The sequence below is a fragment of the Dipodomys spectabilis genome, unplaced genomic scaffold, assembly GCF_019054845.1.
Source record: "Dipodomys spectabilis isolate Male_0828 unplaced genomic scaffold, ASM1905484v1 ptg000060l, whole genome shotgun sequence".
Taxonomy (NCBI): Eukaryota; Metazoa; Chordata; class Mammalia; order Rodentia; family Heteromyidae; genus Dipodomys; species Dipodomys spectabilis.
In genome coordinates this window covers 856,945-882,259 of record NW_024870737.1, presented here as the reverse complement: position 1 = coordinate 882,259, position 25,315 = coordinate 856,945, and the positions used below count along the sequence as shown (strand labels likewise).

Below are 25,315 nucleotides of genomic sequence, written 5' to 3'. Positions count from 1 at the left end.
TTCAATAAGTAGAAAAGAAAACATTGTATCATGGCTCAAATAGCGTAATTGGTAGCACATGTAATTGCTGTCAGATTAGATTTGATGGAACTCTATCTCAATTGTGCTTATTTGCAAACATGTTATCTGTCTCTCTTGCTGTAACCGCCATGAGTGTATCTCTGTACTGGGCTAGTATCTTGACTGAGGAAAATTTCAGGCAGAGATGCCTTGCGTGTGGGCTTTCTGGAGACCACTTGTTATTAAACCTCTCAAGACTGCCAATGAGCTTCCTCTTCATTAAAGTGGCCATTCTCAGCCATATAGTTGGTGATTGGTAGTATTTCTGATGCATTGTGTGGGAAAGGACTAGGCTCTTGAGGGTGGGGGTGGGGTGGAGGTGATAGCTACAGTACCCATGGTGGCCAGGAGGTGGCAGAAGGGAAAATGAAATATGCCAGGGCTAAGCTTGAGGGGGAGCTTGTCTGTGTAAGCCTAGCTTACTGGCTTCTGGTGGATGAATAGGTTGAGGTAGAGATGCATAGTTTGATGTGGATAACAAAGCTTCAATTGGGCTATACCAGGAGCCACTTTATTTGGGTTCCCCAGCCCTGAAGTGTGCCCATCATGCTGAAATAACCATAGTGAAACCTCTGGGGACCTTCACATGCTCTTCCCAGGTGTTTCCAAAGACCTTTGCTTGGTCACTAGACCTCCCAAATCTGATCAGTCTATTTCCTTTTATAATCTATAGTTTCTGAGAGGTACGTGCTGGTGTGTGTGTGTATGTGTGTGTGTGTGTGTGTGTGTGTGTGTGTCTGTCTGTCTGTCTGTCTGTCTGTCTGCCTATATCTGTATGTGAAGGGAGGGGAAGAAGATGGGGGGGGGTGCTCTGTCTTGGATAAAAGTCTAGGTCACAGCAGTTTCTGAAAGTTTTCTCTACCTGGACCCCTGCATCAGTTATTAGGCATGCTAGATGTTGGGTAATGCAGGGCTCTGGTGACCCCTCACATTCACTGCTTCTATACAGAGTGCAAATGAACCCATGAGAATCTCCATGATTAAAATGTATCCCTAGTGATTTTCATGCTTCATGGTCTCTGACAAATCCTGGCCTAGCAGTTCCTCTACTCTCTGGCAGTGCATGTGGCCAGAGGAGGCCATGATCATCCAGTGTAAGGGAAGAACTTCTAGTACCCAAGTTGACGTGCCACTGAGGGATTCTCCCCACTTCAGGAAGGGCCAACCTTCAGCCTCCCATCTTGGATTATTTTCCAGCTGTCCCTAAGCATCCAGGGGTCTAGATTTCAGACTAAGCTCTCCCATGGAATATGTAGACTATGTGTGGGACACAGAAGTTTGAAAGAGAATTCAAGGCACAAAACCTGGCAGCCCCAGTCACGTATCCTCTACAGCCTAGCTTCCTGGCTCTGTTTGCCCTACCACAGTTTGTCTAGGTCAGCTCAGAGTTTGCTGCTGTGGTGAGTGAATGAAGGGAAATTCTCAGGCTGGCTCTGGCTCTTGGAATGAAGAAGCATTATCTCAGAATCACACATGTGATTGTCTCTGTCCTGCAGCCGCAATGGGAGCATGACAGACACTGTTTGAGTTCCTAACACCTGGCATGCAGCGAGGAGTGCTGCAGTGAACATGGACTGGAGCTATCTCTCAACAGCTTAGCCAACATACTCAATTCTGTTTCTTTGGGTCTATGCCTGGGTCATATAGTCCAAATCATGTGGTAATTCTTTTTTTTTTTTTTTTTGGGTCCGGTCGTGGGACCTGAACTCTGGGTCTGGGCGCTGTCCCTCAGCTCTTCAGCTCAAGGCTAGCGCTCTACCACTTGAGCCACAGCACCAGTTCCAGCTTTTTTCTTTTTGCTTATGTGTTGCTGAGGAATCGAACCCAGGGCCTCATGCATGCAAGGCAAGCGCTCTACCACTGAGCCACCTTCCCAGCCCCTCATGTGGTAATTCTAATTTAAGTTCTTTGTTGAGGAAGCTCCATATTGACCCCTTCATGGTGGTATTAATTTACATTCCTAGTGTATATGGAAGGCTTCTCTTTATCTCCCATCCTCGCCTAGACTTATCATTAGAAATGTGGTGTATATACAAAGGAAACATTATTCATTCATAAAATAAGGAAATACTGCCTTTTGCAACAGTATGAATGAGCCTAGAGGAAATTACACTAAGTGAAGTGAGGCAGACGTTGGAAGACAAATATCACATGTTTTTACTTGTATTTGAATTCTACACAAATCAAATTCACAGAAGCAGGGAACAAAATAGTGGCAAGCTGGGGCTGAGGTGGTGAGGTGAGGGGGCTGGGAAGACATTGGTCAAAGGGCACAGGATTTCAGTTGGAGGAGGACTCAGACATCTGGAGATCAACAATGCACATGGAAACCATGTCCAGTAACAATATTATGTGCATTGCACACTTGAAACTTAAAAGAGTAAGTTTTAAATGTTTTCACCACAAATGTATGGTAAATATGTGACAGGAAGCATATGTTAATTCTCTTCATTGAGCCATACCTGGTGTTTGCATATTTATAATTATAATGCTCTACACCAAGTTTTTTTAAAAATTCCTCCGTTTAGAAAGAAGATGGAAATGGAACATAAAAGCTCAGGGACAAAACTGAGTAAAAGCTGAGAAATTGGAACCTGGGGTAAGGGTGAGGCCCTTCCTAGTGGTGAGCTAACCTCTGGAGCCAGTGAGCTTCAGGGCCGAGGTTCAGAGATGGGATACTCTTCAGGTCCATGACATAGTGAGCTTTTTAGGGAGGAGATGAGGCATCAGGGCTCCAGTATTACAATTGGTTAGATGTAACTTAAGCAGTTCTTGTGATTTCTGTACCCACAGTAATTCCAGCCCCTGTTCTGCTTTCTGATCTATTGTCTGCTGATGCTTAGGCCTCCTCCCTTTAAAACCTATCACTTCATACATCCAACTCTCTAGTCACCATTCCCCTCCTTTGAGTATTGGAACAATCTTTGACACCTACGGGAATGAGGATTCTACTGCTTTCTTGCCTTCACCGGCTCAGTCTGCCCTTATCTCCCTCTCTCGTTATGCAGTTGAAAACCTGCAGCCATTCATGATCATTTCTCCCTTGAATCTACATGTCATTTCTAAGTCCCTCTGTCATTAATTTCTTTGTACTCATCTAGCAAAATCCCAATACTGAGTGTGCATTAATGCAATTGAACATGGTTGGAGAAAATCATGCAGACATGCTGAATCATTTCCCTTTAAAGCAATAGTCATCTACTTTCAAGTGCAGCCTTAATGTGGTCTGGCAATCATGCTGGAGCTCCATAGAACACATACCCTTTGGTCTCCCTGGAGACTATTTCAATCTCTCTCCTCTCCTCAAACCACCCCTTTGTGCTGAACACTTTAGTTGCTTACCACCCCCTTTTTAATTTTCTCAATGAAGAATCTTGTTATAACTCTGGCTGAATTGGAACTTGCTAAGTATCCCAGGTTGGCCTTGAACTCGAAGGCTTCCTCCCTTCATTTCCCAATGTGGTGGGACTGATTGGTGGTGCACCCACCACTTCCTGATACAGTTCCTGTACCTGTATCTACATTCTTCCAGTTCCCCTCCTGTCACACCCATCAGTTCTTCCCTCTCCCATCTGAGGTTACTCCTCTACCCACCTGTAAATGCAGTATGGGCTGGGGCTTGGTTCTGGAGTTGTTTTCTTTCTTTATATTCACTACCGCTCAGACATAGCTCCAGCTATGAAAACCAGAGAAGGCGCCTTTCTGTATGGATGAGTGTCAGGAAAAGAAAGAATGTGGTGTGGGGGGGGGGGGGAAGCACTTACCGTTTAAAGAGTGAGGAGAGGGGGATGGGACAAGGGAAAGGCCAAATCTTTTTGGAGATAGAATTGGTGGAGTTGAGGGATGAGGAAAAGAGGGATTGGCTGAGGCTTATACAGTGAAGAAGTAAATGGCAGGGCTGCTTTGGGTGTGGAAGCATCCTGATGGCTGACCATTATTGAAGCTCACAACTTGAGCACTCTCCCCTCCCCTACTGTACAATGAGCTAGTGAGCACCTGGTATGGATGAGACTCCCTGGTGGATTTATGCCTTGAGACATAGGAAGACAGTGTGCTGGCCCAAGAGAGAGAAGGCCAGTACACAACATAACTAAGCCACTCATTGAGCAGAATGCAATCATAGAGAAGCTGAAGCTGATTCATTTTAAGCACTAGGCACACTCTATGTGATTATTTCCTTTACTCTTTAAAAACCTTTGGAGGCAGGCGGTGTCAGCCTCATTCCCATTGAAAAGCTTAAGAAACTAATTCGGAAAGACTAAATCACTCGTTGAACATCACAGAACCAGTACATAGTCCTCTCAAGAGGTACAGCAAGCAGCCCACACCTGAAGGATGCTCTGCTTCTTTCCCCTCCCATGCCATCCATAGAGGGCCCCAGCTTTCTATTCCCTGTAGACAATGTGGAGAACTCATGTCGGGGGAAGGACCTTACAAGACCTCAACATGCAGATGATATCTGCTGGGTGTGGGAAGAATGGATGTGAATGTTCTTGCTAATAGTGGGAGGACAGGCATTCAGCTCCAAGAAGGAACTAGAAGTGGGCTAGTGTTGTTAGGCCAGAAGTTCAAGTGCAGATGGTGGAGGCGGAGGAAAGCAGAAACCTTGAGCCCTTGTGTGCATACTGGAAATGCTATCAGAACAAGATTCCATGATAGTTCAGGATGCAAACAGGCTGGAGGGGCCTATGAGACGCAGATTCGTTCTGTAAGCCCTAATCATGACTTCATGAACCAGGGCTTCTATACACCATTGAATTTTGCATGGAAAGAGGCCATTGTCTTCCCCGGGAAATCTTGTTTTCCTCTGTGGCATCTGCTCCAAAGGCCACGCAGGGTCCGGCATAGCAAGGAACACTCAGGCAGCCTGGGAAGAGGAAGCAATGAAGGAAGGGGCCTCTGATATTGGGAGGAGTGGAAGGGAATGTGCCATGCGCCCTGGCAGAGAAGAAAGGTATAGACAAGGTAACCAGGGTAGCCAACAGGAAGAACAACTGCAGAGGAGGTCTTCCCCAACCACTCTCCAAGTGCCTGGCAGGACAGTTGGTGTTTCTCTGCCTGGCTTGGGTTTGGGGTAGTGTTGTGAGATTCTCAAGCTCATTCCTAGGGGCCAAAGAACATCAAAGAGCTCCTTTAACCAAGCAAGGAGCAACGGGCAGGCCTCACTTCAGCTTGGCAATTTTTTTCCCCAGACTCAGACTCCAGCTTCCTAGGCTCCGTCAGTCCTGTGTCTTTAGAAGTTAAAACCTTGTGGTTATTATGCTAGTGTCCTGTCTCTGCTTCCAGAACCTTGCCCAGTCATGTGTGCTGACCCTCCCCCAAGGCGGAATGGGGTGGGGGTCCCCCCCACCTCCTGACACACACACCTAGCGCTCCTTCCTGGCCCAGACAAATTCCTTCCTCTTTCCTTTCTATTCCTCAGGGTTTTCCAAGCCCATTTCCTTCTTCATCTGGCTGCAGCCTTTTGAGGGGGAGCAGAAGGGAGTCTCTCCATTTCTCCGATTTTTACAAGAAAGCAGCTTTGCCATCTCGGGATAGGGTGGGGGGAGGTAAGTGAGGCAGCCAAGGTCACTCAGTCATTGGCAGAAGGCGGCCAGACTCAGCCCTTCTTCTGTGGGGCCTGGGCAGGACGGGCCTGCTGGCATTCGCCCTTCTTTCCACCGCCGTGAAGTACCCGGGGCCAGGTCGGCCCGAATGGCAGGTGAGCCTGGGTAAAGAGCAAGAGGGGGGCTGCTGTGTGCTGTGCGTGGACGCCTGACGCGCGGGCCTTGGGCGCGGTCGCTCGAGCTGCTGCTGCGCCAGGTCTTCTGTGGGCCTGAGGTGTGGGTCACCAGTGGGCCCGCGAGGTGTCCTAGGGTCCTCGGAGGCGCGCCCCTGGCCACGCCCTGCCCCCCCTCCTGGCGCTACGGGCACGGGCGCGGGCAGGGGCGGCGCCGGTAGAGCGGGGCGCGGGCACGCAGTGCAGGGCGCGCGCCGCCGCCCCTCCAGCCCGGCTTGCCTGCCCTCCCTCCCTAACCCCTTGGCCTGCTCCGATCGCCCCCATCCCTGCTTCCTCTCCGGGCCCCACAGGCGGCCTGGTGCGCTGGGCAGAGCAACGATCGCGGCCTTGGCTCCCCAGGGCACGGCGGTCGTGGCGCGCGAGGGAGGCGCGCTCGGGGCGCAGGGCGCGAGGCCAGATCTGGCACGGCGGGGTGTGTGTGGGGGGGTGCAGGCAGCAGCGGAGCCCCCCAGAGGAGAGCAGGGCAGGCAGGGGGGAGCCGAGGTAATGGGCAGGGCCTGGGCAGCCTGGCTGTGAGGGCGGGGGCTCCCGGCACACTTTGGCCCTGGTTGGGTTGGCGAAGGGATGTGGGGAGGGAGGGGCGCCTGAGGTTGCAGGGGTGTGTGGGGAGCGCGGAGAGGGGTGGGGAGCAGGACGGGGAGGGACGGAGGGAAAGAGACGTCAGGGCTGGGCCGGGGGCTTGGCCGACGGGGAGCAGGTGGGCGGGGACAGGGGCCCTGCTGGAAGAGGCGCCGCAGCGAGGTGGCGGGCTGCGTGCGCAAACAGGGCGGCCACCCCCTGGGCCTGCAGAACGGTGAGGCCGTTGGTTGGGCGCCCCAGCCCCGAGGGCACGGTTCGGCGGTGGTCAGGGTCACTGCGCTGGGCGCGCGGCACTGTGGGTTGGGGGGATCTGGAGTCTTGGAGGGCCAAAGCGTTTGGGGGGTCTCGATTCAACCTGGTGGAGAAAGACTGCTGCTGGGCCAGAAGCAGGAGTTCCTGAGCAGGGCGCTGGGGTGAAGCAAAGGTGGGCAAAGACAGGCACTTGCAAGGCTGGTGCGATGGGCAGGGGACAGGAGGCCCCAGACTTTGAACTTAACTGGGGGCGATGCCATGTCACTGGGTGGGTGGATGAATCATGAGATCTGGAAATCACAAGCCCCTTTCATGGCCAGCACTGAAGGAAATAAAAGGGCTTTGGAGAAGGGCTTTGGAGGCTCTGCCTTGGGACACACCAGGTGCTCTGGTGGCTGCTGGTCTCCCTGTGAGGGACTCTGGGACCTGTGTCCCACAGGGCTGTGATTCAGAGGCTTGGGCCTGCAGTGGAGTTAGGAAGGTGTTTGTGGCGGCCGGTTTCCGGCCTTCCTTCCTTCTTTTCTTTTCTTTCTTGGCTGGCAGGATTCACTCGTGTGCCTGTGGGGAGTGGGTTAAAAATTCTTTCAGCCTACAAGGAGCTTTACAGTATTCACCAGGGGCAGGAGGGGCATCTACATGTGTCACTGCAGCAGCATTCTCTGTCTGGAGCCCTCATGCTTCCTCACCGTTGCCATAGTAACTGCCTATTGATGGTGTATTTATAGGGGAAGAAGCGGGGCCGTAAATTTTGGGCAGGGGAGGGGGGGAGGCCGCGTGGTGGCCGGCAGCAGCAGCAGTGATGGTAGCTACAGAATTACTAATGGAGTGGGCCAAGCCAAGTGAGCTCTTTTGGGGAGATCTTGGCTTCTTTGAAGCTCAAATGGAACTAATGACGTTTGCAGGTGGCAGACTAACACCAACATGGGGTTAAGGTTTATGTGGTGATGCATGTACCAAGGTCCATGTGTTTGGGACAAAAAGATGGCTGTATGTAAGCTATTACGTCATTTTTCCATAGAAGATGTCTTTGAAAACACTGAAGTTCACTTCCTGTATCAGTATACCCTTTTCCCATTCTTTTCAAACCCTGACCCCCATTTTTTTCCCCACCAAATCCCCTTTTTCTTAGGTATACTACCTCCACATCCGTACTATGTGGATCTAGGAGATGCGTGATAGAAGCAAAATTTTGAGATAATATGCCCTCTCTGCCATTATGGATACTGAGAACCAGCTCTGTCACAATGGCAGACCTATCTGTTGGAAAATTCTCATCTGTATTTTGGTAGTTTTCCCTGCAATTGTGGCAGAGTAACACAGTGATATCCCAGCTGGGTATTAGTGCTGCTGTCTTTCCCATTGTTTTAAATGTATTGATTTGTATCCTGCCTTGTTTTCTAAAAGGATGAGAAGTCATACATGCATAATAACAATATGAGTCTGAAAACACCAATATTAAGCTGAAGCTAGCGGTAGGAAAGAAGTGTATTGCTTAACAGCTGACCTTCCAGGACACCTGTGCTTCGTTGTCACTGTTGACACTGGTAGCCAAGTCAGAAAGGGTAGTAACCCACGGGTTACACTGCTCATGTGCCTTACATCCCATTGGTGGTCAGTCATTAAACACAGGATTCTGCATAGGGAGAGGAACAATGGGATGATTGCTCCCAGATGTAGAGTGACCCAGTGTTCCAGAATGTATGTGTATTTTGAGGAAGGCTGCCATGCCCATGGTTGACATATTAGCTTGGTAGCTCCTTAGCAGGAGATAGGATTTGGGACAAGAGTCCACATGAGAGGCCTCTCTTGTAGTCAGTAGCTCAGTTTTTCTCATTGTTATTGTTTTTTTCTTTTTTGTTGTTTTTGCTTTGTTGTGGCACTGGGGATGGAACCCAGAGTCTTGCTTGAGCTAGTCATGTTACTCTACCACTGAGTCATAGCCCCAGCCCTGTCTCCATATTGATCATTTAAATTTGTGTCTTTGTACTTTGCTGCAGTAGTCTTTAATGTAAAGAGAGATGAGACGATGTATGCTTCTGGAAGAGCCTAGTATCTTTCCTCCATTTCTTGTAAAGATGAACTAGCAGGTCATCTGGATTTATAAGAAACAGCTATGTTGTATATAGAGGATCAAACCAGCAACAGGTATCCACTGGAGGTTACTGTAGAGATGGTTATCTGTGCTGCTGCTTTATGTTTGCTGTTTTAAAAAACAAGCTTGTCATTAGAGGTATCTAGGACTTGCCACTGTGGGCAAAATCTGTTCCGAATTCAGCTCCTGCCTATGTCACTGTCAATTTGCTTAACCTTCCATTTCCTGATCAATGTCTATCGGCTTCATTTCTTCATGTGCTACTATGGTCCTTTCCAGTTTGAAGGCCCAAAGATTCATTTCAGGATTGAGGGAAAAAAAGGAGCCCTAGTTCACAGGAACTTTTTTTTTTTTTTTTTAAAAAGAAAAGTCCTAAAGTCTTCTGGACACTCAGAATGTTTTCTGGAGGAAATAGCTGGAAGATTTGCTTTGGGCTCTGCTGGGCCTTGCAGGGCTGTGGTGAGACTTGAGGACTGTTGAGAAGAGCTGTAGGGAGAATGAGAATCAGCAGGAGCTTGGGGTGCTGCATCTCATGATACTGTTTGGCTTTGAGACTAGAGCCATGTGGTGGGGGGGTCACAGCTCAAGGCCAGGAAGGTGCCTATAGTTTTCTGGATGTGATTTCACCATAAATCTACTTTTTTCATTTCTCAGGCAAGTGAGACGGTGGCGCTAAAGGAACATCATGGCAGGTAAATTTTTTCAGGCTCAGTCCAGTGGGGGGAAGAGCCATGCCCAAGGGCTCATGGGAAAGGCATGAATTCATCTCCCAAGTCCATTCCAGCTTTCTTGTCCTCAGTGGCCCTGTGGCCACTGTCTGCTTAGCTGATCAGTAGCTTCTCAACCCTCAGGCACACCGATGAGACAGGCTTGCATAATGGGCCTACCGACAAAACCCAGCAGCCCTGCCATTGAGTGCCATCACTTGACACAAGAACTAAACAGTGTTACCTTTGAGTGAATACTAGGAGTAAATGTTACCAGTTTCATCTTCAGCTCCTGGGAGTGCATAGCTCATAGTCATAGTCTCAACTAGTTGTAGCTAGGTTTGTCTCTGGAATAACTCAATATGTCTACTGCCTTATGATAGTTTTGCAGGAAGGGTCAATTCCAAAGGAACACCTGCTCAGATTCTCCATATAGACCTCTTAATGCATTCCAAAAGGTCCTTTCAAGTCCATATGTTTCCAGTGCCCTGCTCCTCCATGGTCTAGGTTCTCCTAGACTGCTTCAAACATCACTACTTATGCTACATGTCCTGATAGTTCAGACGAAGAGTTGCCACCCTGGTGGGACTTTCTTGGGCTTGTATTCGTCCTACCAGTGTCAGCCTCCAAGAGGAACCCATTCTCGGGACAGGGATGGAGACATTCTTTTTCAAGAGAAATTGCAGCTATGAGAACTCCAATAGCTATAATTTTCCCTCTTTCTCAGTCAGGTGCAACAGGAACTTCCCTCTTTACTTGCCTTCCCTTTACTTCTGTCTTCCCAAGCGGCTGCAGCCTGCTGTGACCTTGGTATTCCAGACAGAACATTATGGCATCACAAAAAGCCTACCCCTGAGTCCCTCTTGCTTGGCCTTTTGCACTAGAGGCACAAAAAGTAACAGCCCCTTACCTTTGGGTGAAGATCTGGCATGGCCTCTGTTTGACTTGCCTTATCCCCTTCAATAATTGTGTCTCTGGGTGGACATGATTTGAAAGAGCCTCTGTGTAGCCTCATTGCAGCTCTATCCTCAGTGTTTTTGGAGGCCAAGAATGCGCATGCAGTGTTGAAGCGGTTTCCTCGGGCCAATGAGTTCTTGGAGGAGCTGCGCCAGGGCACCATCGAGCGTGAGTGCATGGAAGAGATCTGCAGCTACGAGGAGGTCAAGGAGGTGTTTGAGAACAAAGAGAAAACGGCACGTACTTCCCCGGGGCTGGCTTCTGGAAGAACAGGCCTGGGTACCTCAGACTAGTCAGAAGCTAGGGAGGAAAGCCACCCTGGCCTGGAGCATGTGCACTGGGGCCAAAAAGAAACTGAAAGAATGGCCATCCAGTGCTATTGTGAGACTTTTTGAGGCCTTCCTCAAAGGGATGCTTTGTCCTTTGACCTTTGTGCACTCCTTAGATGCCAATCAGATGAGGAGGGGAAAGAGTACCGAAGACTTGGTCCTGAGCAACTTCATAGGAGATGGCCTGAGGTCTGGGGAGGCTTGGGAGGTGCATGTGGTTTACAGGTGTTTGGTAAGTATTACGTGGCACCCTTCCCCCCCCCCCCAGATGTGAGTGGCCTCTTCTCTCTTACAGATGGAGTTTTGGAAGGGGTACCCGAATGCAGTCTACTCGGTCCGGGATCCCTCGCAGAGCTCAGATGCCATGTACGTGGTGGTGCCCCTTCTGGGGGTAGTTCTGCTGATTGTCATCGCCTTGTTCATCATCTGGAGATGCCAGCTGCAGAAAGCAACTCGCCACCACCCTTCCTATGCTCAGAACCGGTATCTAGCCAGTCGCGCTGGGCACAGCCTCCCCCGGGTCATGGTGTATAGGGGTACTGTGCATAGCCAGGGGGAGTCCTCTGTGCATCGTGAGGTGGGGGGCAACCCACAGGTAGTGCTGGGGACCAGCCGGGGAAGCAGAGCTACGGTCCGGCTGGAGAGTACCCTCTACCTCCCTGAGCTGTCTCTCTCCAGACTGTCCAGTGCCAGTCCTCCCCCGTCTTATGAAGAGGTCACTGCACCCCAGGAGGGCAACAGTGAGGAGGCCAGTGTCTGTTACAGTGACCCACCTCCAAAGTATGAAGAGATAGTGGCTGCCAGCCCTGGCACAGACAAGTAGTGTGGTGCGTGCCCTGGCCCCAAAGAAAGCCTCTTTCACGGGCCTCCTGTTTCCTTCTGAACATTTGAAAGACTGTCACCACAGAACAGCCTTAGCGTCCTTGTTGCCAAATAATTCCCTAACCATGGATTCTTAGGAAGCCAGTTGACACACACCAGTGTGGAGGTGGGGGGTATGGAACATGCAGGAGTCAAAACCCACTGGGAAGAGCGTACCTCCTCTAGAGCCGCCCCCCCCCAACTTCGCACCATCCTGCCCTCCTATTGGGACTGGCTTCTCTTATGCCAAAGGAATCACCCCCCCCTCTCTGTTGATGGTGGCCAGAATCTCCACAGGCTCAGCCCCTGGGGCTGTGGGGCTGGCTAGAGATCTCTCTATATCTGGGGTCCTAGGCCCCAGAAGTGAGCGAGAGAAGCCAGGCCTATAGTACCTGTGTTCCACAACTTTTCAGTGCTTTCTGTCCTTACTTAGATTATGAGGACAGGGACAAGAATTGATGAATAAACAAAGCAAACTATGTAATAACAGATGAACCAACTATGGACATCCTAGAATAAAACAGTCACACCTGGGCCATTCACAGGTAGCCAGGGGCAACCAGTTGTCCAGATTTGTAGTGTAACCCTCCTCTGAGCCACACCCACACACTCCTGACCAGGTTGGAAGTAATGTTTATAGCAACCTGCCAGGAGGGCAGGGTGTGCAGGATGCAGGCCGAATGGCTGGGTGGCAAAGCTCCTTCCTTTCTATTGACCAAGGGGCCCACATGAGCTTTGCCATCCTGTTTCTGATGTGCTTGGCTTCCCCGACCAGTGTACCAGATGTGCTAAAACCACTGCCTGGTGGCATGAGCCCACTTGCAACCTTAGGGTACTTTGTCCAGGGGAAAAATGGATGGTCCTCACCCTGTCTGTGGGTCTCATAGCTTGAGTGGTTAAGGTACAAGCTGGGAGAGAGAGCTGAAGGTTTTGCTTCTTGTATGAGAACAATGAAAGTCAGGAGCTTGGCCTCTTTGGCGCTGAGCACTCTAGCTTTGAGCTTGTAAGTTACTTCTCTTTTGTGAATAGACGCATTCTGATGGACAATTTTTCCTAATGACAGTGCCCACCTGGGAAGAAGAACGTATAGTGTCTCTTTATGAACTTCTTGCTGGGGAAACCAATGATCTGAGGTTGAAGGCCCATGAGGGATGTGCTCTGCTGTGGCCAGGTGCTGGCCCATTTTCTGTGAGGCTTTGGGAAGAGTTGGACAGAGATAACCTGCTCTGTAACTGTCAGTGACCATGTATAGACACTGTTGATACCATCTCTCCACACCCCATCTCCATTCTCCCGGCCCCTGTGCCAAACCAGTTTTCCTCTGTGGTGCTTTACAAATGTAGCAAATTTCTGTGGGGCCCAAAAGAGTGTGCAGTAAGGGTCTACTGGCAACCACAGTAGTTTAAAACCAGCTTTGACAAGCTTCCTTTAGTCTAAACAGCTCTGCCAGGCAGACATTGGGACTCATTCCCTGCATGCAGCTCTGTGTTGAGCTCCCAAATGGCCTTCGGAGGCCCGTCAAATGCTGGCAACATTTCTTGGGACACTCTTGTCCCGGTAAGGCTACTGCCATGGATAACTGGACCCTATGGCTAGGATTTTCCTTCATTTCCCCTACCTCACAGGCCATTGGAGACTGACTGAACTCGTGCTTGTGAATTGCTTAAAGCCCCCTGGGAGCCAGTGTGGTTTTTCTCTTAGCAAGATTCTTCCAGAAGTAGCTATAATATAGCGGATGGCCTCATATGCCTCTGATGCACAGTGTCAACCTTCTAAGTCAATCTTCTGCCAGTTGCCCTTTTTTTCTAGAGTTCTCTCATGCTGTGGATGCTGGGCAGGTGATATTTCACCTCAACTCCCTTCTTTTCCTCCCCTGGTCCTCTAGTATTAGACTCTTGCCCTTCCCTATGAGGGTTTTTTTTCCACCTAGAAGGCTCTGGCTTTTTCCATGATGGAGGCTCGGATTATTCCCATCCAGCTGTGTTTGAGGACATAATGAAGCTGGAAGGTCTGGGGCCAATCCCAGCTCTCCAAGTATTTTTGCAACCAGGTGCCCAACTGTCACCTGGAAAGACATGACAAGAGACTTTTCTTAATGTGTCTTCTCCCTAGGTAGTAGACAGCCAGGCACAGGCTCCATGGACTAGAGCCAAAAGGAGTATGCCAAAGGAGCACACACTGCCTTTGGCATCTGAGCTGCCTCCCCTGCTGAGCTGCCCAGTAGCTTGAGGCTGGATGGTCATGGGAGAGAGCAGGAAATACAACCCTGGGGACTGGCCTGTGGTTGACAGCATGTGTCCCCCAGGAGCTGAGGACCCAGCTACAGGAGAGCCAGAGGCCACTCCTTACAGCTGTGGTCTTGGCTCAGGTGCTTCTCAGAGTTTTCCTAGGTGGGGTGTGTCAAGCACTGTGAGAGGGTTCTGCAGTATGTTGTAGAAAAGACAATGGGCATAATTCCTTGTGGTGCACACTTGGCTTTCTGAATGCCCTGTACATATCTTTTCAAACTCTGTCTTTGTATGGGTGTTGATTTGATATAATGCTAACACTTCAGTAGCCACATTTTTGTTGTTTAGGGGTGTGTATGTGTGTGTGTGTGTGTGTGTGTGTGTGTGTGTGTATGTATGTGTGTATACATGGCCTTTTCTCACTGCTTATCTGAGTGATAGCTCGTGGTTGGGTATATTTGAACAAGGAGAGATCTGGTGTAAAGGAAACAATGTCACTCCTGAGACAAGGCAGCGCTGTGTAAGAAAAGCTGAGATTAGCTGGTGGAACTCCCAAAGTCACTGCCTTTTGTTCCCTCCTCCCCCAAAATGCTTTGGAAAAAGATGAAGCAGTTCCATTCCTGGGTCTCCTCCCTGTGAGATCTCCACTCACTCACTCTTTCTGCATGGTGTTCCCCTGCCTCAGCTCCTATTTTGTGCCATCAGTGGCTGGAGGAAATCTCAACATTGTTGAGTGGTGTGTGTGTGTGTGTGTGTGTGTGTGTGTGTGTGTGTGTGTGTGTGTGTATACGTGGTGTGCTCTCACGCATGTCTGTGTGTGTGTAAAGATATGTGACTATTGACTTTCAGAAGGGTGGGGCTAGTTACTTAGATATTTTTCATTATAAACAGAAAAGGCTTTAAATATTCTTGAGATGTGACTGTCACTTGTTTTCAACCAAAAACTTTGTAACACTTTTTAAAAGAAAAAAAAATGCCAATCCCATCCCTCCCTTACCACCCATCATCTTGAGTTTTCCAAACGAAAGCACAATAGGAAGAGCGGGGCGTGCAGGTGCCTGTCATATGTGTACACCCCACACAGTTCTGATGTGCACTCTGACGCGAACTTCAGCGCTGAGCAGTTGGCCTCAGGAAGCGGCAGCTTCCCCTGCTTTTCCCTGCCCCACTGCCATTAGTGTGAATGCCTTAGGGTGCTCCAGCAAATAGCAATCGGTCCCATTTGTTGGACAATGTGTTTCTAGTGGCCCACATGTAAGGGATTAAGGATGGGAAAGTGGCTTTTTTGGTTAAGAAGTTGGACCAGGTGCTTCCCCTCTCCTAGTGGAGGGAGACTCCCAATCCCCAATCAGAGTTAATGGTTTGACAACTCAATGGCATCCTATAAGAAGAAAGCAAAAATCCAACACTGCCTTTAGATGGTTCTTTTGTCCAAGTGAGAGCAACATAACAGAGAGAGACTGCGACTTGACTGGCCAGGGCTCTGTGTTTGTAGACACAGTCAAAGCCAAACTGCTTGGTTAGGCTGCTTTGTAGCTTAATAAGCGACAAAGGTCCATTTCAGGATGTCCCCCCTTCAGAGACAACTGTACCCTCCCCTCTGAAGTCTACTAATACTAATCAGTATAATTAGCTAATTTTAAAGTACTGTTAATCACACTGCTTGCAACGACAGAAAAAAAAAAGCCCATTAATTTGAAGCCCGCTCATTCAGAACTTCAAGAAAATTGCAATTTGAGATAATTCACAGTAGCTGTAATTCTTGCTACATAAAAATATTTGAAGTTTTTTCCCCATTCAGTCAGTTTTCTGAGTGCTTGGTGTAAGAAATATCTAGTTTAAAATTAGTACCTCCTTCCCAGAAATGGCTTAAGGTACTAAGGATCCCTTCTTTTAGTGTGCCTTCAGCTTTGGGGTTTGGCATTTCTCCTATGTATGGCTTCTGTGCAAAGTGGTCCCTGTTCTCTTTCCATCATGAGGATGTTGGATATTGCAACCTTTCCTTCCACTCATGTGTTTATCCTGTGACTAATACAGTTTGTGATCGTCACTGCAATTTCCACGCAAGTATTCAGTAAAGCAGATGTTGCACTAGCAGCCTGGCTACTGCCATCATTCACCCCCAAATGTTCAGACTTCCGGAACCTTTCCTTTCCCAGGCTGTGGGCGGCCAGCCTCTCTCTAGCAAGAATTTCTGACAAAGATATCCAAACAGCACACTCCCTTGGGCTCAACGCCCCAACAGTTGCTTTACTGTACTGATATCTGACCGCTGAACGGAGCCTGCCCTTCTCCAGCCCCCAGCTGAGCATTAACACAGATATGCAGGACTGGGACCAATCCTCCTGCAGCTTTGTCTCCGCAAATGCCACTTTCCCAGGCCTGAATACACCTGCTATCCCACTCTGTGATTGTGAATGTGTGCCATTGGAAACCCTGCTATGTGCAACTGAGCTTATAGACATGATTACTGTGAAATGGATTAATTTTGGTACCACTCTGAACTGTGCTCTTATTCATGTGGTGATCCATGTCGGCTGGAAAATCTGTACATTGAGTAATGTGTCAGGATTTCCCTTGTGCCTGGGAGCCACCAACGAACCTGCTTCTGATCTCTCTCGCTCACACCATTCTCTTGCTCTTTCGAAATTGTTGAATTCACCTGTTATCTTTTGTCTCTTTCTGTATAAGAAGATAATGTATAACAATAAAGTGCAAATGGCATTCACTTGTGTTCTGGCTTAGTCTACTCTGTGCCCCTCCACTTCTATGGTGTATACACTACCTTGGTTCAAACTTAGTTTGCTCAAAAGTCAGACCCTTGAGAAAGAAACAGCCCAAACCAGTTCAGGAACAGGAAACAGACTGTTTTTGATCCCAAAGTTTATGCTCATGGTGTGTAATATGATCCCTTGACTGCCCCCATCCCCCTTCCTATGAGTTAAGTAAGATCAGTCACAGATCTTGGTTAGCAAATTCCTTGTCACCTGATCCTTGCTTACTGACAGGTGTCCCTTGCTAGAAAGATGCCCTGCTTGGGTTTAGAGCTGTGGGGAGGAGGGATAGGAGGGAGAAGTATTCCCTGCCTTATGTGGGTAGGACACTGTGCCTAGCCTTTGCCCTGGCCAGGCTTTCTTTTCTTTTCTTTTTTTTTTTTTTTTTTTTTGGGTCCTGCCGTGGGGACTGAACTCTGGGTCTGGGCACTGTCCCTCAGCTCTTCAGCTCAAGCCTAGCGCTCTACCACTTGAGCCACAGCGCCACTTCTGGCTTTTTTTCTTTTTGCTTATGTGGTGCTGAGGAATCGAACCCAGGGCCTTGAGCATGCAAGGCAAGCGCTCTACCACTGAGCCACCTTCCCAGCCCCCTGGCCAGGCTTTCAGAGTTGTGGGGAGTAAGGATCAGGGAGCTCCCTGTCTCTGCAGAGAAGATATAGGCGTAGCCCAAAGACTCCGAGCTGGGACATGGGAAGTTGCTGCCACAAGTTGTGCTAAATCCCTATAATGAAAGTTAACAACAAAACACAATTGTGGTGCTAGGGACTGAACTCAGGGTCTCATGCATGGTGATCAAGTGTCTCCGGCCCTCTCAGTGATGAAAGAAATCCTGACTTTATTAAGGACAATCTTGGTAGAGATAGACCCATGTTAATGAAGTGAGGGGCCTCATAGACAAGTCCATGAGCAGCCTAAATGCCAGGAAAGGCAGCCAAGGCCTTGGGTTCCTTCTTGGCCCAGGCTGACTTGTTGAGTGATGACTACCCCTCTGGGAATGTGGGAATGTTGGGAAGTGAAATGTAATCTCTTCAAATAGGCCCTAGCGTAAAGATGGGGTCAGGTTCTGTAGCTGGATTTAGAACTTGAGCTTCTTTTGACAGAGATAGAACACTTAGCCCAGGCTAGCCTGTGCAGAAAAGCTGGTACATGGCAGGTCTGCAGGCTTCCATGCATAATGGTACCTGGCTTTTAGTAATTTCCCAATTTAAAAATGTGTCCGCAAGGCACACTGATGGCTTACACCTGTAATCCTAGCTACTCAGGGGGCTGAGATCTGAGGATTGTAGTTCAAAGCCAGCCTGGGGAAGAAAGTTTGTAACACTCTTAACCACCAAAAAGCATGAAGTAGAACTGTGGCTCAATTGGTAGGAGCTAGACTTAAGCAGAAAAACTCAGGAACAGTGCCCAGGTCCTGAGTTCAAGACTCAGGACTAGAAAAAAAAAGTGTTGATTGACTGTAATCTCTGATCCAAGCCTTAGCTCCATATATTAGTTTTCTAAAGCTCCCATATAATACCACAGTCTGGTGGTTTCAACAGGAACTCATCTCTTCCCAGTTATGAAGACTGGAAGTCCAAGGTTAACATGGCTTCTGACCACCTGATCACCTTTCTTGTCCACGTGTGTCTGACACAAGTCAACTGAATTCGGGCCCACCCTAATAAACTTATTTTACCTTACTTAGATTCAAAATAACTTGTGTCCAAATACTCAAATGTTAAGGTCCTGGCCTTCAACAAGTGAATTTTGGGGAGAGGAATACAGTTTGGCCCAGAATAGTCTACTCATGAGGAAGAGTCTGGGTTTCTTTTCCTCAACCTGAGAGCATTATACACCACCCACCAGAGCCATAGGGGTGGACATCACAGCTTTGCTGAAATGCTGACAACGCCCATGGCATCTTGTCAGTCTCAATCCAGGCCACTGCCACAGCTGGAAGGACCGGGAGGAGCTACCAAAGGTTCCATATAGAGCCAGTAGAGTTGGGAGGGGGAAAAGAGAATGTCACCCAGGGCCTCCCTGTGGGATGTAATGTGACAACTCAACATCTGAGGAACAGACATAATATCTGTACCTCTGTTTTGTCTCATTCCCAAGAATCACAAAAGTGGCAGCCCCAGTAACAGTGGCTTTCCCCAATTTCTCTGAAGAGGTCAAACTGTGATAGAGCTGGAGAACATTTCTCATTAGGTGAAATGTGGTTGCACTGAATCAGGAATACAGGGGATGTGGGTGTCAGTGTTGGTGCCCTAGGATCTTAGTGTGGCAGCAGTATATACTGGCAGCAAGCCAGTAGTATCTGCCCTAAGCCAGCCACAAGCCTCTAGAAGGGTATATAGTGCAGCCCACCAGGTGCCAACTACATGGATCAGTGGGCACAGCTTGATGAAGGTGCATGGAACAAGCCGTAGCACTGGTTTGTGATGGGTCTGGGTCTGGGTATTGAGATCTTCAGAGAAAGCCTTCCTGAGGAAGTCCGAGCCAGCCCAATTGACAGAGTAGTAGATATCATTTAGGCAAAGAGCATGGGAAGGCATGACCTGAGGCAGAGGGAGACCGTGTGAAGAAGTCCACTCACCATGAGGGGAACATCTTATGCAGGATGAGACTGGGTAAAGTTAGAGAGAACTCAGTCTATGTAGGGCCCTTTACACCATGCTTAGAAATGCAGAGTTGGTCCCAGTAACAATGGAAGACCATCAAGGAGCGCCTTAACGAGCAAGAGGACATTGGCGGCTGTAATCACTTGCCATATGTAAAATAAGCTGCAGGTGCCCAGCAATTAGAGAGGCCAACCCTGCTGTCCACCATTCCAAGTCATTGGGTTTGACTTCTGGATATTCACTTATTAGCTGTGACTTTAGGTAATTCGGTTGGCCTCTCTGTGCAACCATAATCCTGCCTCTGACAGGTGAGCACATGAACTGCTAGGAACTGCCCCTTCTCCTCCCATACTACTATCCTTTCTCAGGCTCTGAAATTGGGGATCTGCCCTGCATACTATCTCGACGTTTTTACTCACCAGGCAGCTTGCTACTCAGTGTAGTCTCCCTTCCTTATGCAACTGAAATCAAACCTTTCTGGGATCTTCAAGGACCTCCTGATGGCTTAGTCCAATGAATCCACTTCAGTTGGCAACAGGCTTGACATCGAGGAAGCAGTTCCTATCATTGTCCACTCTTCCTCTCTACAAATACCATGCTCCTTGGTTAATAGGAGCCCACACTCATACTGCTGCTGCTTTCCTTCTGCTTGCTTGAGTTCTCCCTGTTCCACCTGCTCATCACCCCCTGACAATTTTTCCTCAGTCTCTGATTCTCCTGACTAACACATACATCATGGTAAGTGGGCACAGAGACAAGTGGAAACAGCTGCATTGCCATTGCAGGAATCACTACATGGCTGAGGGTCTGGGTTATACACCAACCCTTTCCTGAAGATCAGGAAAAAGGTTTTTGTCCATTGCCTGTCCTTGCAAAGAAGCAAAGTGCCCTGGCCTCTTAGCAGGCATGGACGTTGGACTGTTATATGAATGACAGGCAGGGAACTGAAGCCCCAAGCTCTTTGAATCTGTTGCTAGCTGAGAGGAAAGCAGAAGAAAGAAGCAAGCGGGGATATCAGCTGGTGACACTAGGAGGTCTTGTACCCTTTGGGGCTGCTCTTTGTCCCATAGGCAGGGCAGTCTTGAGTTATCCCTCTGGGAACAAAAGCTCTTGTATGGCTGAGGGAATCTCCCTCCCCCGTGGAAGGCATTAGGCGCTGCTCTGAAGGGACTGGGGAATGCTGCAGAATGGCCTCTGGCTGTGAGCACTAGCTCAGGACTGGACTGTGGGAACACTGCTTAGTGTCATGCACTCTTGCTGGTGTGTAAGCCATGGCTGTGCTCTGTGTCTGTGTCTTCAGCTTACTTGGCTGGAGCTGCTCCTCCCTGCCACTGTTCCATACTTTCCATTCAATGCAGGAGAGGTGTTTCTATCTATGTGAGTCCCTTGGGAGGTTCCAAGATGTCCCTGAGGGCCTGTGGGAGCTGGATAACGGTTGAGCCAAATGTCTTTATCGTCTTTCCTTCTTAGGTTCACAAAGCTCCAGTGAGCATCCACCAGATTCCCAAGCAGTAAGCATGATTGCTACACACGACTGGTTCCCTATCACTGTTCCCAAAGCCCCATGAACTTTCTCTCCATCAGCTTGCTTCTATCTGCCTATAGAACATAAGCAGTGTAAGGACAGGAACCTTGTTCCAACACTTACTCATAACACATGGCCAGTCTTGATAGCCATATTGCATGAGACAGGGAAAAGTGGGCGATTCTGGGCCCATAGAAATAGGAATTGACACCAGCTCTAGATGGCCCTGCTACTTTATATTCATTACCATTGCTGCCCTGCTCATGCCATAGCCTTCCTTCCCTGGAGCAGCTGCAATCTCTGCAATTTGAACCTATCTCCCTGTGTCTGTCCTTCCTGTTTCTTTAAGGCTTCGTTATTTCCCCTTCCACTTCCTGTGTTGGGAGAAGGATCTTGGAGTTGCAGGAAGGAGAATTGTTTACAGGTCCCAAAGCTTTGGTAGCAAAAGAAATACAGGAAGCTGCTAGCTTCCTGAAAGATCTAGGCTGGTGGGTCACTCACTTGGATTGGGGCACCCAATGGCATTTAGACTCTCCTTTGAGATGTATTTGAATGACCTCTTAATAGAATTCCCCTCCCCACCAAAAAAACAGTAAGAGCAGCATGTTGTACAAGAAGAGAGCTAGGTTGTACCTTGAAGGCCAGACACCAAGGCACCTCCCTGAAAACACAAAGGTGCTCAGTAACAGGCCTAAGAGTCACTCTTGGGTACTGGCCCTAGGGCTGGACTTCAGCCACCTTCTACAGCTGCTGGTTAGGGAGAGGGAAACTCAAGACTGGACCAGTTGGCTTAACAGCTGAAAGAACCAGTGTATGGGAGGCATTATTGGAGGCAGCTCCTCAGGCAGGCAAAGCACAGGCCAAAGGAATGACAGGCAGGCCCAAAGGCAGGTGAGCAGGCAGGCAGGCAACAGCGTGTGTTGAGATAAACACCTGCTCTGTGCTGGGCTTGGATGTCCTCTAGGTTTGAGTGGAAAACTTGCACACAAAGGTTGCGTTTGGTCCCCAGTGGAAACCATGTGTTCAAGATCACGGTAGGGAAAAAGAGTATACGTTTCCTTTGGAGAGGTTTGTCTGTGAGGAACAGAGAGCCTTCACCCCCACCCCTTTCTGCTAATAAAACCGCTCTTATTTTAGTAAAGAGCCAAGCCCTCCAGCAGGTAGTTCACAAGACATAAATACAGTAGATCAATAAACAAATGGAAAATCACTAGGTTTATTCATAATTAAAGCAGAATAGATTAAAGCAACAGTGAGATAGATATCATTTTTCATCCATGATAATGATGCCTTTTTAAAAGTTCCATAATATTTTCTGTGGAGAGGACTGACTGGAAAGAAACAAACATTTCCTTTGGTTTCATGGCTCCCATTTGCTACAGTCTTTAGAGGGTTTGTTAGCAATATGGATAGTATAACCTGAACTCAACATGGACCCCAGAACTTCACAACTCCACTTCTAAGCACTTGCTGTACAAACACATTTGTACTGGTGCACAAAGAAGGAAGTGCAGAAGTGCCCATTGCCACATTGTTTGTAAAAGTAAAATGTCTACATACTCAAAATGTCCATGGGTAGGTGGAGGGAGGCAGTGGAGTTAGGTTTAAAAGAAATTTGATAGCTCTGTTCCCTTATAAGATCTCCGAGGCACATTATTCAGTTAAGAAAGTAAATTGGAGAACAACATGCACCTCAGACACAAGGACTCACTAGGTTAAAGACCCTGCACACTACACAAGTAGACATGGATATAACAGATGTGTTCTGGACCCCTCTTTCCCTTTCCTAGGGGCATCTGTCCAAGTGAGGGACGTTCCCTGGCCTCCCCTGGAAGTGTGCCATTTGAGCGCAGCTTTCAGCAACCAGCTACATGCACAGCCATAGTCGTCTTCCTGGACCCAGTTACAAAGTAAGACTTGTCAGATTGCTCTGTACCCTGGGTGCATTAGCCCTTCCTGCTTCCAAGATTATGCTACTGAACAGGGGTACCCAGTGCAAGCGAGGCAAGCATGCTAAGGCAGTTTCCTGATGCCACTCTTTAGACCCCAGGGTTGGGAAGAAAGATTGCCCAGGCTTTCCTTGGCTTCCACTGATGGCTTCCTATGCCACCAGGGGGCAGTGGCTCTCAGGCACCTGGATTCAGTGTTCCTGTTCCCAGGAAGCCTCCATGGATTAAGGCAAGTAGGCAGTGGAAAGCAATTGCTTCTGTTCTGGTAATGGATAGCTGTGACAAGTTAGCCCCAGCACCATTTTGCTCTCCTGCTTTCTGAGTCTTTTCCCACTCTACCAGCCCTGTATGGAGGGGATGCAACTCTACTGCCCATCAAGCCACTGAGCACAAAGAAGGAAAACACTCATCCAACGTCTAATCTTGAGCTCAGTGAAAGAATGAGAAGGGCAAGGGTTTGCCACTATAATATACAGGCTCTCCAGTTGCATTAGAATGCCAGATAAGTCAGGAGTAGTTTTCAGTGGAAGTATGTCCCAAATGTGGCACAGATCATAATAGTAACACAATGCTTTGTCTATGCGAAGTTAAAATTTGTTGGGTCTCCTGTATTTTCATTTGCTCAGCTCGGCAGCTGTGGCTGGACAGAAACATAAGGCTCCAGCTTCCTGGACTCCTGAGTCCTAATACATTCTCTCAGCACTTTCTCTGCTCCTAGCAGGGCCCCTCAGAAAGCTCAGGTTTCAGTCCAGTTGCTCTGCTGGAGCTGGCAAGGGAGGGCCTTCTCCTTGGAGTCCTCAGGAATGCATGCAGGGCCTGTGTATGTGAATGGCACAGGTGGGACTGGTGCAGGCAGGCAGATCAAGACCACACTACTCTCTCTCACCTGGTCTTGGCCTCAGTACTTCCCTCTATTCCTTCATTTTCCTATTTTTTTTTTCTCTTCCCAGCTGGCCCCAGCTTTGCTTGATTCCTTTGACAAATAGCCCCTTCTTTCCTCAAGGACTCTGGAACTGTTCCTAAGAGCCAAGTCTTCATATTTGGTAGTTGTGTTAATCAGGATCCTCTGGAAGAGTGTATGGGAACATGATGTGTGTGTGTGTGTGTGTGTGTGTGTGTGTGTGTGTGTGTGTGTGTGTGTAGAGATTGATTTGAGCTACTGGCTCATGAGACTGCGAGGCTGAGCTCTGTAACACTGGACGCAGGCTGGGAACTCAGGTAGGAGTTAGTGCTTTGGGCTTGTCGTAGACATTTCTCTTCCTTAGGGAAACCTCGATGTTTGCTCTTTTTATTTATTTATTTATATATTTACTTTTTATTGTGAAAATACCGTACAGAGGGGTTACAATTACATGGGCAAGATAATGAGTACATTTCTTATCAAGCATTGTAGCCTCCTCCTTTGTTTCCCTTTCCCATCCCTTCCCATCCTCCCCACCCCCGCCCCCACACCCAATCCTTACCCCCACCCACCAAAGTTGTAAAGTTCGTTTTCCACATAACGAGTTGTACGTCTGATTGTTGCAATGAGTCCACCTGTATCCCTATTTAAACAATTTGTTTTTTTCCTTTCCCCTCCACAAATTATACCAACATCAAATATAGTGAAAGCAGGAGTTATACCGTGGGGGAGGGACATACAAAGCAACAAAGAAATAATCTTATAAATGTGTTAGAAACCATCACAAGAAAGAAAAAAAACATTTAAATACATATCTTAGGGTTCATTTCCCTAACATCAACTTAACTGTTTGCTCTTCAAATCTTTCACTGATTGAGGATGGTAAGCACTTCTTCTAATGGGGGAGAATGATGGAAGGAGTGACTCTGATCAAGAAGCATTGTATGCACAACTTGACAAAGAATTGTAATGTATTTGTATTACTAGGTAATAGTTTAAAAAGTGCCTCCAAAGCAATGTTGAGCTCACTGGGGACTAGAACCTGGCCAAGCTGACACATGAAGCTGACCAACATGGTGGTTTAATCAGCAAGGACAATTGAAACTCAGATCAGGGAACGAGGATCCGCGCTCTGCTTTTTCTTCTCTGCCCCTTTGTTCTCATTGTTTCTTCCCAGGCGGATTCAGCTAAAAACTAAAAACAACAAAAGGCATCTCTGCTGTCCTGGAACTCTGGATGGAGGGAGGTGGGAGGCACTATGCACTCTTCAGAGAACTTCTTCTGATATAATGCGTGCCATTCATTGTTGTCCTGAGGTAGGTCAAAATGGTGATAGTCCTTGGACATGTCCTGTTTTGGGCCCTGTGCCAGTTCCTGCCTCTCCCTAGAAGTGACGGAGGCTCAACCCCACCTACCCCTCTCCCCACTAACTAAATCATGGGACTAGCAAGACAGAGTGGTTCTCACAAGCCAGGCTCTGAGCCGTATCTCTTCTAAGATGCTTACAGAGTAACAGGGAGGCAACCAGAGGCACAGCCCACGAGATAGGGCTGGAACACAAGGTACCCAGTCCCGGATCCTAGCTAGAGAGGGAGTTTGTCTCCACCCCTATGCTGGGGTATATCTGCCTTGAGCTCCTCGCCCTTGACAAACTCACTGTCTAGGTGCCTCCACAGCGCCTTCCACCCTGTGAAGAGGCAAAGGGAACGACTGCTAGTG

At 48.5% G+C, this 25,315-nt stretch overlaps 1 protein-coding gene across 1 annotated transcript; it reads left to right on the top strand.

Moving 5' to 3' along the window:
* Window positions 1–5,733: 5,733 nt before the first annotated feature.
* Prrg3 (proline rich and Gla domain 3) lies at window positions 5,734–11,578 on the top strand. The gene is made up of 4 exons (XM_042680384.1): window positions 5,734–5,761; window positions 9,417–9,454; window positions 10,502–10,662; window positions 11,051–11,578. The coding sequence occupies exons 2-4, from the start codon at window positions 9,448–9,450 to the stop codon at window positions 11,576–11,578; spliced, it is 696 nt and encodes a 231-aa protein (XP_042536318.1). The 5' UTR covers window positions 5,734–5,761; window positions 9,417–9,447.
* Window positions 11,579–25,315: the final 13,737 nt, after the last annotated feature.